General features: G+C 51.2%; 2 protein-coding genes across 16 annotated transcripts in view; one reads left to right on the top strand and one right to left on the bottom strand.

The window, feature by feature from the left end:
• The window catches only part of SYAP1 (synapse associated protein 1), a 38482-nt gene extending 34809 nt beyond the window's left edge, over positions 1-3673 (bottom strand). Inside the window, exon 1 of the mRNA XM_002719916.6 lies at positions 3371-3673. Within this exon, the coding sequence (XP_002719962.1) occupies positions 3371-3566 (196 nt within the window). The 5' untranslated portion in view covers positions 3567-3673. The remainder of the gene's footprint in view (positions 1-3370) is intronic.
• The window catches only part of CTPS2 (CTP synthase 2), a 196239-nt gene that overhangs the window by 58653 nt on the left and 125380 nt on the right, over positions 1-12206 (top strand). For 11 of the 15 annotated variants that reach the window (XR_519479.5, XR_016228543.1, XR_016228541.1 and 8 more), the window contains exon 1: positions 11108-11693. The exons of the other annotated variants lie outside the window; for them this stretch is intronic. The gene's annotated coding sequence lies outside the window, so the exon portion shown is untranslated. Of the gene's footprint in view, positions 1-11107; positions 11694-12206 lie in introns of those variants that run through there. 15 annotated transcript variants of the gene reach the window in all.

Here is a 12206-nt window from a genome sequence, read left to right as displayed (position 1 = left end):
TGGCTTTGGATCGGTCCAGCTCAGGCCATTGCAGCCATTTTGGGAGTGAACCAGCAGATGGAAGATCTGTCTCTCCTTCTCTCTGTAACTCTGCCACTCAAATAAATAAATTAAAAAGCCAAAACAAACATATATGCAAACCTTAAAAAAAGATCATTAGGAGTAAAGCTCAGAAAAGTTTAATTTCATTTCTCTAAACACAAATGAGTCTTCTTAAATATAATATAAATATGGGGCCGGTCATGTGGCACAGTGGGTTAAAGCCACGGCCTGCTGCGCAGGCATCTCATATGGGTGTTGGTTCGAGTCCTGGATGCTCCACTTCCTATCTAGCTCCCTGCTGATGGCTTGGGGAGGCAGAGGATGGCCCAAGGGCTGGGGCCCCTGCACCCATGTGGCAGAGCTGGAAGCAGCTTCTGGCTTTGGCCTGGCCCAGCTTAGGCCACTGCAGCCATTTGGGAAGTGACCCAGCGGATGGAAGATCTCTCTTTCTGTAACTCTGCCTTTCAAATAAATAATGTAGAAATAAAAAAAATCCGAGTAACTCTTATCTTCAAGTTTGTGTATAAACTGGAATCTTTTATACCTTTCTAAAATCACATACATTTCAGAAACAAAAGAGTTCTCATGTATTCTAAGACTTAAGTTCACAATTTATGTGTAGGTTGGTACTTCCATCTAACCTCTGTCTCAGCAAACATCAAAAGAGAATCTGGTGAAGAAAGAAAGATGGCAGCATCAGTTTCAAAGTAGACATAATATCAAAAACACAATTACAAAACATTCAGAGATCTATTACTAAATACAAATATGAAGTTTCAAGTCGACAGTAAAGCCCTAAGTTTGAGGAAGCTTGATACTCCCTTGATGCTAAATGAAAACGGCTCTCTATGTTCTGTGAAGCTGAATAGACATTTACACCATGCTGCTCCGGAGTCCCACTTTTATCTATCCCAACCACCTTATATCGTCTCCCTGATCTAGCTAGACTCACTTCCTTAAGAGTGGGCATTTGGCATTAGACTCTGGGACGCCTACATCCTGTGTCTGTGTGCTTGGGTTTGAGTCCCAGTCCACTCCCAATTCTGGGTTCCTGCTAATGTGCTGTCTGAGAAGCAGCAGGTGATGCTAGTTTTGACATGAATACCATGAGTTCAACCCTAAACCTAACTCCAGAAGCGATGTACCAGAAGTGATGTAATTCAAATTCAAAAAAGCGCCAAAATCCAATATGCGTGGCAGTGGAAGTGACGTCACTGGAAGTGACGTGTTTTGGGCCAGCACCAAGAGCAACCGGTGATTGATGGCTCAAATAGTTGGGCCTCTGACACCCACATGGGAGGCCTAGATTGAGCTTCCTGCTCCTGGGTCTGCCTGGCCTAGCCCTAGCTGTTCATGGTCATTTGGGGAGTGAACTAGTGGATGGAAGATCACCCCCTCACATCTCTTTAACATTCCAAGCTCATTCTTTCTTTCCCAATTTTCTACACAGGAAAGTCATCCTCTTTTTAACAATTTCCCTTTTAGCACAGCACTTGGTTGCATTCACTTGTGTGCTACTTGGGAGCCTTGGGCTATTATGCAGTGTCATGATCTGACATCATAATCATATACACTGCGCACATGATCATGCACCACCTGCTTTCCCTGATCCCCTACCCTACAGTAAAATTTTTGAACATTATAGTCTTATTCAAAAGACTATAAAAAGTGTGTTTCCCCACTCTAAGGCTTCTCTTTTCCCATCGATCCTACTTCTTTTAGATTTTTTTTAATAAAAGGATTTATTTATATGAAAGACAGAATTACAGAGAGAAAGAGGGAGGGAGGGGAGGTAAGAGAGAGAAGGGGTGGGGGAAGAGAGAGAGAAATCTTCCATCTGTTGGTTCACTCCCCAAATGGCCGAGATGGCCAGATCTGGGCCAGTCCGAGCCAGGAGCTTCTGGGTCTCCCATGTAGGTGTAGGAGACCAAGCACTTGGGCCACTGTCTGCTGCCTTCCCCAGGCACATTAGCAGGGAGCAGCTGGGGCTCGAAATGGCGCCCACATGGGATGCTGGCATCATATACAGTGGCTATACGCAGTCCACCACAATGCCACCCCCAGATTTATTTATTTGACAGGCAGAGTAACAGAGAGAAAGATGCAGAGATAAAAAGATCTCCAATCTGCTAGTTCACTTCACAAATGGCTGCAATGACTGGAGTTGGTCCAGTTCCAAGCCAGGAGCCAGGAACTGTATCCTAGTAACCCACATGGGTGGTAGGAGCCCAGGTGCTTGGGCCATCTTTCCCTGTATTCCCAGATGCATTAGCAGGGAACTGGATCCAAGAGGAAAAGCCAGGATTTGAATTTGTGCTCCAGTATGGGATGCTGGTGTTAAAAGTGGTGGCTCAGTTTCCTCCTAACGCACCTGGGAAAACAGTGGAGGGTAGTCCAAGTGCTTGGGCTCTTGTACCCACATGGGAGACTGGGAAGAAGCTCCTGGCTCTTGGCTTCAGCCTGACCCAGTCCTGGTATTGCAGCCATTTGGGGAATGAACCAGCAACGGAAGATCTTCCTCTCTAACTCCGCCTTTCAAATTAAAAGAAAGCACAATTAGAATAAAATAAATAAATCACTAGAAGAATTTGTTATCTGTCTTGGCTGCAGTTCTGCTTTAAGACTCACCTCCTCAAAGATGCTTTCTTTGTCCTTCCCTCCCCACGCCTGCCCCCTCACTAGACTGCACACTTGGAAACAGCATGGGCTTTGAAATTAGTCAAATATAGGTTCAAACTCCACTTCTATCCGTGTAACTTTGGATCCGCAACTCTGGGTTTGTCTCCCAACTCAATGGAGATGTGTAATGTATCACGTATAAAATATGCGGTACCGTAACTTGCACGCTTTAAGGATAAAGATCCCATTATACCTAAAGAGCAGACACCATCAGTCACGGTCAGTGTCTTTGAAACAACACGTTCTAAGAGCAAAACGGCACTTTTAAAACCAATTCAAGCTCGCCCGCGTCCCCCTTCCTGAATGCGGACGAGGGGAAAGGGGAAAGCTGGCGAGATGGACGACCAAGGTTTCTCATCAAACCTTAAGGCGCCGGGCGAGGACCGCTTTACTTCGGCCACGCTTCCGATGGATACAAACTTTGCAGAGCGACACGTCCTTCCTCAGAAACTTCAAAGGTAGAACTTGACTTCCAGGTGAAGCTGCAGCCTTCCCAGATCCTCCCCAGGGCTCTCCCGGAGAGGACTGACCGACAGACACACCTCCCCTCCGCCGGAGCCAGTCAGGCCGGCCCCGCCCGCGACGCGCCGGAGGAACGCCCGCAACCCCCACCCCTCGTCTTCTGTCCCAGGGGCCGGGAGAGACTCACTGCCAAAGCCTTTGGCCTGGTGGAGGAGCTCCTGGTCCCCCGCCGGCTGCTGCTCCTCCTGCACAGGGGACTCTGCCTCCGCTTCGAGGCGCGGTTGGGGCGGAGCGTCTCCCGCGGGCTGCCCATCTCCCACCGGCTGCTCGTTGTTTGCCGCCGGCTGGCGCAACCCAAACCAACTACTTAACCCCCGGAACATCCCGCCGGCGAGGCCGCCGTCGCGGTCGCGGTCACCGGAGAGCCCCCCTGAGTGCCGCCCGCTCCCGACTGCGTTCTGCGGGTCTACTGGGAAGACAGCCGGAAGTCAAGGCGACGTCGGCGCTCCCCCTCTATGCGCGTCTCCCAGCCTCTGTGACGACACCGCCGCCGGCCGCGGGCGCGTCATTTCCGGCCAAAGGCTCCGCCCCTGCCTGCGTCGGTCGTGGCAACCTTGTTGTGCCAGTGGAAAGGGGACAAAGGGCTTTCCCAGTGCAGCCCCGCCTCGTCCGCTTAGCTCTCACCCCAGCTTTGCGGGTAACTGACCTGGCCGTGTGGGCGGCGTCTCTGTCACAGCCCTTCTCAGTCTGTTGTTAGGATTGCCTCTAAGCTGCTTGGCTGGTGCCTTAGCCTTCCCTTTGGAGGTCCAGCTAGGTTGGACGGAAATAGATGTCTGTAGCCTCCTCCTGAGCCCGAATGAAAACCAAACTAGGGCCTGTCAACTTAGCAATACAGAGGACAGAGAAAGGTGTTAAACACCATCATAGGATGCAGTCAGAAGAATGTACACTATGAGAAACCACAGGAAAAACGATGTTGTTGCTTAAATAAGTTGCAAGAAAGAGGGTGGGGTAAGACGGGGAACACATAGGTTAAAAAAGATTTCAGAGACAATAACCCACGGCCACTCATGCATTTTATTTGAACTCTAATTCAGCAAACACATTTTGTAAAACGTGTAAGAGTTGGAAATTCAGACACTGGATAGAATAATTGATGAAACTAAGGAATTCTTAAATTAAAAAAACTAGTGGTAAGCCGGCGCCGTGGCTCACTAGGCTAATCCTCCGCCTAGCGGCGCCGGCACTCCGGGTTCTAGTCCCGGTCGGGGCGCCGGATTCTGTCCCGGTTGCCCCTCTTCCAGGCCAGCTCTCTGCTGTGGCCAGGGAGGGCAGTGGAGGATGGCCCAGGTGCTTGGGCCCTGCACCCCATGGGAGACCAGGAGAAGCACCTGGCTCCTGCTGCGGCGGCCATTGGAGGGTGAACCAACGGCAAAGGAAGACCTTTCTCTCTGTCTCTCTCTCTCTCACTGTCCACTCTGTCAAAAAAAAAAAAAAAAAAAAAAAACAAACTAGTAGTAAACCACAAAACTTACCATCTTAACCATTTTTAAGTGTAGAATTTTGTAATTTTAAGTAATTCACATTGTTGTGAAATCAATTTCCGAACCTCTTTTCATCTTGCAAAACAAACTATACTTATTAACCCCCCCCCCCCCCCCATCTTCCCTGCCCTTGGCCGCATGGGCTGCAGGCAACCACCCTTCTGCTTTCAGTCTCAGAATCTGACTGCTGTAGGTGCGTCCCTTAAGTGGAATCCTACAGCATTTGTCTTTCTGCCATGGGCTCCTTCCGTTTCGTTCGAATGTCCACAAGGCTCTTTCTTGTAGCATATATCCATTTCCTTTGTTCTTAAAGCACTGTATGAATGCACCACATTTTATTTATCCATTCACACGTGGATGAACATGTCAAATGTACATTTTTAATTGTGGTCATGGTATTATTGTATGTTTTTGAGGAGTATGTTTTTTTTGTTTTGTTTTTTGACAGGCAGAGTGGACAGTGAGAGAGAGAGACAGAGAGAAAGGTCTTCCTTTGCCATTGGTTCACCCTCCAATGGCCGCCTTGGAGGCGCGCTGCGGCCAGCGCACCACGCTGATCCCACGGCAGGAGCCAGGAGCCAGGTGCTTCTCCTGGTCTCCCATCGGGTGTAGGGCCCAAGCACTTGGGCCATCCTCCACTGCCCTCCCTGGCCACAGCAGAGAGCTGGCCTGGAAGAGGGGCAACCGGGACAGAATCCGGCGCCCGACCGGGACTCGAACCTGGGGTGCCGGCGCCGCAAGGCGGAGAATTAGCCTAGTGAGCCGCGGCGCCGGCCGAGGAGTATGTTTTTAAGTAGTTCTTATCTTTCAGAGAGCCATGTCTGGAATTTACTTCAAATTAATACAGAATGGGAGAAGTGGGTGGGGATATAGATGAAACAACCTAGACTATCAATTGCAATTGTGGAAGCTGAGTGATTACACTTGTACGGCTACTTTTCTATATTTGGAACCTTCTTCCACATGAACATGTAAAACAAACAAACAACTGGCTATGTGAACAACTAACTACCCTTTTAGAGTAGGGAGTTCATGAACATGTTTTCCAGGCACAGTCTCCAGTGAGCTGTTGCGGAAGGCCAGCCAGGCTCCTTCCTGCCTTCCCCATTTCCAGAAGAGTAGGGCACTTGCAGTGAGCTGCTTCCAAGTACAGGGAGGACTGATTACAGTTCTGATTTCCCTGCTGCCCAGTTTTGCAGCCTGACTTCTATTTATATCCTACTCAGGTCCATGTCTTTAATATAACAAGCCCAATTTGTTTTTTTCCCCCTTCAAACAGCTTTATGGAGATATAGTTCACATACCTTATAATTCACCTGTATAAAGCAAACAATTCAGGGTGAGCACATGCCACAGCCGATAAAGCCACCGCTTGCAATCCCAGCATTCCATATTGGAGCACCAGTTTGAGTACCAGTTACTCTGCTTCTGATCCAGCTCCCCGCTAATGCATCTGGGGAGGCAGCAGATGATGGCCCAAGTACTTGGGCCCCAGCCACCTATGTGGGAGACCTGGATGGAGATCCTGGATCCCAGCCCCAGCTGTTGTGGCTATTTGGGGAGTGAAACAGCAGATGGAAGATCTCTCTGCGTCTGTATGTTTCTCTGTCACTCTGCCTTAAAAATAAATAAAAAATAGGCCGGCGCTGCGGCTCACTAGGTTAATCCTCCGCCTTGTGGTACCGGCACACCAGGTTCTAGTCCCGGTCGGGGCACCGGATTCTGTCCCGGTTGCCCCTCTTCCAGGCCAGCTCTCTGCTGTGGCCAGGGAGTGCAGTGGAGGATGGCCCAAGTGCTTGGGCCCTGCACTCCATGGGAGACCAGGAGAAGCCCCTGGCTCCTGCCATCGGATCAGCACGGCGGCCATTGGAGGGTGAACCAATGGCAAAGGAAGACCTTTCTCTCTCTCTCTCTCACTGTCCACTCTGCCTGTAAAAAATAAATAAATAAATAAATAAAAATAAATAAAAACATAAATCTTTTAAACAATGAAATGAGTATAAAATTCGATGGTATATCCATTTTTTATATCGCGTTTCAAAATTGTGGGAAAATATGTTTTTCCACTTTAACCATTTTTAAGTGTATAATTCAGTGGCATTTCTAATAATCCCATCTGTTTCTAGAGCCCAGGTATTGATTCAGCTTTGACAGTTAGGATATGTCTGAGGACTGATGCCTTTCTAGGTTTTACTAACTCAGAACCTAAAAGGGCTTGACGCTTTCCAGAAAAGAATATTTGTTTCAAGCAGGATTGGAAAGAGCCTGGAATTTGACTTAATAGCTGAGGGTGAGGGTTCTAACTCTCCCATCTAAAATGAATAACCTTGCATCTTCGCCCTTCAAATTCCCTCCTCTCCAAAAGGAATATAGGCGTGGTCCTTCCTGTAGGGGAGTGGGGACCCAGCCCACCAAGCCTTGCTTTGCTGCTTCTCCAGGGCCATCCCAGTTCACCCACGGAGCAGACAGCTTTACAATTGCTCTGAAAGGTGAAATTTTTCACAATAGAGTATTATAAAAGAACTTGGGAGATGAACTTAATAATGAGCCTCTTTTTCATTTAAAACAATCATCTTGAGGGGCCAGCACAAGGTCTATGTGGTAGTAGGCTATGAGCAAACATTTATTGCATAAGACACACCCTTCTCCTACACAATTCAGTTAACCTTTACCCTGGTACCATGTTTGTTTTTCTGCTCACTTTTTTCCACTTCGCATTAATAGCACAATAGTTATCATAATAACTCTTATGTATTTATCAAACATCTTTTATCCAGCAGCCTTGTAGCTTAATAGATTAACACAATTTCTTCTGTTTCCTGTGGTAAAAAGTCTGGCTGTGAGGACAGTTGTTTTGCGTTGTTGGCCTGGCTTTGCCACTCATGTTAACTAATATATCTTTGGTCATGACATTTCACATCGCTGAGCCTCACGTTCCTCATATGAAAGAGGGAGTCACAAGTGCTTTCTTGGTTGTAAAAAGGGAATGAAGCACTGAAATGTGGAAGGAAGCATTACACATGGCAGGTATTAAGTATACACCACGGGCCAGTGCTGTGGCACTGGCATCCCATATGGGTACCAGTTCGAGTCCTGGCTACCCTACTTCTGATCCTGCTCCCTGCTAATGCTCCTGGGAAGGCAGTGAAGGATGTCCCAAGCCCTTGGGTCCCTGCACCCACGTGGGAGACCTGGAAGAAGCTCCTGGCTTCAGATGGGTCCAGTTTAGGCCATTGTGGCCATTTGGGGAGTGAAGGGGCATGTGGAAGATTCTCTTTCTCACTCTCTGCAACTCTGCGAGGGTGGGAGACAGGAGGAGATCATAAGAGAGAGAGACATAAGAGACAGCATGTGTTCAGGAACAAGTCCTCTTTTTTTTAAATATTTATTTTCTTTTTTTTGTTGTTTATTTTTTGACAGGCAGAGTGGACAGTGAGAGAGACAGAGAGAAAGGTCTTCCTTTGCTGTTGGTTCACCCTCCAATGGCCGCCGCGGCCAGCGCGCTGCGGCCAGTGCACCGCGCTGATCCGATGGCAGGAGCCAGGAGCCAGGTGCTTTTCCTGGTCTCCCATGGGGTGCAGGGCCCAAGCACTTGGGCCATCCTCCACTGCACTCCCTGGCCACAGCAGAGAGCTGGCCTGGAAGAGGGGCAACCGGGACAGAATCCGGCGCCCCGACTGGGACTAGAACCTGGTGTGCCGGCACCACAAGGCGGAGGATTAGCCTATTGAGCCGCGGCGCCGGCCTATTTTCATTTATTTGAAAGTCAGAGTTACACAGAGAGAGGAGAGACAGAGAGAAAGGTCTTCTATCTGCTGGTTCACTCCCCAGTTGGCTGCAATGGCCGGAGCTGCACTGATCCGAAGGCAGGAGCCAGGAGCTTCCTCCGGGTTTCCCATGCGGGTGCAGGGGCCCAAGCACTTAGGCCATCTTCCACTGCTTTCCCAGGCCACAGGAGAGAGCTGGATCAGAAGAGGAGCAGCCAGGGCTAGAACCAGCGCCCATATGGGATGCTGGTGCTTCAGGCTAGGGCTTTAACCCGCTGTGCCACAGTGCCGGCCCCTGGAACAAGTCCTCTTAAAGCTTTGCGGGGGGACGGAAAGGAAAGTAGGAGCAGTGAATCCTATTAGAGTGGGGGTGGAGCTGACACCTGTGGATGGGCCATGTGGTCACCTGGCTTCCAGCAATGGCTGCAGGGGCTAGAGCCCAGGATAGTGTCTGGGGTGTAGATCGCGCCACAGATAAGACTGCGCCATTTTACTAACAAAAAGTGTACACCAACCTGTTTCACACTCTTTGCACTGGATCCTCTGGAAGATTTGTTTCGTTAACAAACTCCTCCATGCTTCCTGTGCTTTTACAAGGTGTTTCCTCTATGTATTGTTTTCGAATGGAGACCTAGGTCCACCCCAAGGATGCCCTGCTGAGTGAAGCCTCTGTTTATTTATTTATTTATTTTTGACAGGCAGAGTGGACAGTGAGAGAGAGAGAGAGAAAGGTCTTCCTTTGCTGTTGGTTCACCCTCCAATGGCCGCTGCGGCCGGCGCGCTGCGCTGATCCGATGGCAGGAGCCAGGAGCCAGGTGCTTTTCCTGGTCTCCCATGGGGTGCAGGGCCCAAGCACCTGGGCCATCCTCCACTGCACTCCCTGGCCACAGCAGAGAGCTGGCCTGGAAGAGGGGCAACCGGGACAGAATCCGGCGCCCCAACCGGGACTAGAATCCGGTGTGCCGGCGCCGCTAGGCAGAGGATTAGCCTGGTGAGCCACGGCGCCAGCCCGCCTCTGTTTATTTTCTAAGAAGTTGGCATCAGTATCCCAAGCTGTTAACTGCTTCTCCCATGACAGTGCTCATTCTCCTTACTGGGCAGAAACTCCCTTTTGTTTCGGAATTCTTTGAATTTTGCTAGACAAAGTTCTCCACACCCTGTAGCAGACATGATGAGTTTCAGGGCCACTCCTCAACCTTCCCTAAAGTTCTTTGGCCTCAACTGCCTCCAGTTTCTACCATCTGTCAAGGGTCATCATTTGGGGACACTCAAATGTTATTGGTCATCCAATACCTTAGCCTATTTCACTTTTGTATCCGGTGTCAGTGGCTAAACCCTTAACTGTCTCATCTGGAAATACTCCCTATTTGAAGTCTTTTTTAAAGATTTCTTTATTTTATTTATTTGAGAGCTAGAGCGGGGGGGTATGTTCCATCTGCTAGTTCACTTCTGAAATGGCTGCAACAGCCAAGGCTGCTCCAGGCAGAAGCCAGGAGCACAGAGCTCCATAGGGGTCTCCCGCATGGGTGGCAGGGGCCCAAGCATTTGGACCATCCTCCACTGCCTTCCCAGCTGCATTAGTAGGGAACTGGATTGGAAGCGGAGCAACTGGGACTCAAACTGGTGCTCATATGGGATGCTGGCATCACAGGTGGCTGTTTAATGTGCTGGGTCACAACGCCAGCCCCTGAAGTCTTTTTCTTCTTTAATTGACATATAATATTTATGGGGTGTAGTGTGATCATTTGAAATATGTATACAATGTGTAATGATCAAAGCAGGGCAATTAGTGTTTCCATCTGCTCAAACATTTATCATTTATCTAAACTCCTTTCTTCTAGTTTTTTTTTTAAGATTTTATTTATTTGAAAGAGTTATAGAGAAAGGCAGAGGTAGAGAGAGGGAGGGGTCTTCCATCCCCAAATGGCCGCATCGGCCAGAGCTGGGCCTATCTGAAGCCAGGAGCCAGGAACTTCTGGGTCTCCCATAGAGGTTTTTGGGCCATCTTCTACTGCTTTCCCAGGCCATAGCAGAGAGCTGGATCGGAAGTGGAGCAGCTGGGACTTGAACCGGCATACATCTGGGATTCGGGCGCTGCAGGCCAGGGTTTAACTTGGTATGCCACAGCGATCACGAACTGTTGTAAGCTAGTCACCTTGCTGGGCTGTGGAACACTAGAACGTTATCCTTCCCTGTCACCGTATTTGGTCCCTGTTATCAGACCGCCCTTTGTGCCCCTCCCCTCCACTTCCTAGCCTCTAACTCCTCTTCTGCTCCTACCAGGGTAACTGTTTTAGCTCCTTCTGAAGGCGTCATCACACTCTGCACTCAACCAGCCAACTCGAGTTTTAGCAGTAATATATGTATATTTCAATCGCTATCCTGCAAAATTACAGCTGGACAGCACTACATAATCGGGGTTTTTAAACTCCCCTAGGTCTTCCAAGACACTTGTGTAACTTGTCGCTGTAGTGTTTCACACTGATTATTCAAAATTTTCACCACTTTCCTAAACCTTCCGGCTAATTTCAAACTCTTCTCTTGGGCAGAGTTCGGCCGTTTCTCCTCTAGTGGTTTGCTTGTGTTCCTCTCTGGGTCTGAAGAGCCGCCTGTGTCCTTTCCCAGCCCCAACCACTCTGTGAAGCGCTACTGGCTTTCCTGCCCCCACCCCAGCGCCGGCAGTTCCCGGCGCTCAGCAGGGAACTCACAACAGCTGTGACGTGGGCCAGAGCGGGACTCTCTGCTGGCCTGGGGGCCGGCGGGGGTGGGGGGAGTCGCGGAGTTCACCAGCGCACCCCAAGAGCCTTTGCAAGTGAGCCAGAGGAGGGAGGCGCAGTGCCTCGGCCGAGAGCGCGGCCTGGGGCCCTGGGCGTCCCGAGCGGAGGGTGACGGGAGCTGCTCGTGCCCGAGGAGTCACTTTTTAGCGCTTGTTTTGGAGCACTGCACTCACCCGCCGCACAGCTCCTGCTCGCCAGCGTGAGTCAGCTGGGCCCGCAGCGAGGCGGACCGGGGAAGGTAGGCGAGGAGCGCGCCGCGCCTCCCGAGGCCCGCGCGGTCGGCGGGAAGGACCCAGGGGCGACTCCGCACTGCCCCAGCGGTGGCCCCCTCCCCAGCCAGACAGGTGAGCGCCTGGACGGCCGCGGGGCGGAGCCTGTCGTCCCCAGAAGCCATCCTGCACCGCGCCTCCACCAACGCACAGGTAACTGCCCGACCCGGCCTCCCCCCTACCCCCCGGGCCTCCGCGCCGCGGCCTCCCCGCCCCCGTCCGGCGCCCCCAGCCCCAGCGCACACGTGGGGCGCCTTTGTCCCCTCCCCGATGGCGTCCGGTTCCTCTCCGGGCGCGGAGTCCGAGACCCGCAGCCAGCGGAGCGCGTCCCGCACCCAGCGCTCGCAGACCCTGGTGGGCTAGCGGGGCGCGGGGACTAGGGGACGCCCGCCCGCGCCCGGTGCCGTCGGAGCTGGTCTAGCAGCGGTCCAGGGCCGGGTTACCGGAGCGACTCGTCCCGCTGCGCGCGTTTCCCCGCGCCCGCCCCCACGCCCAGCCCTCGGGAGCCTCAGGAGAGCTCTGAGATGGCGTTGGCGGAAGTGAAGCCCGACTCGAGGGTCGAGCGAGGCTGGCCATTAGCGTGGGTGACATGCCCTTTCTGTCCTGTCTCCCGCAATGGTGCACTGGTTAAACAACGACCTAGCGTTTCGCCCGTGTGAGCTGCTT

The sequence above is a fragment of the Oryctolagus cuniculus genome, chromosome X (genome assembly GCF_051225735.1).
Source record: "Oryctolagus cuniculus isolate XC-2025 breed Fujian yellow rabbit chromosome X, ASM5122573v1, whole genome shotgun sequence".
NCBI lineage: Eukaryota > Metazoa > Chordata > Mammalia > Lagomorpha > Leporidae > Oryctolagus > Oryctolagus cuniculus.
Note: the sequence above shows the minus strand (reverse complement) of the source record. Positions and strands in the feature narration are given on the sequence as shown.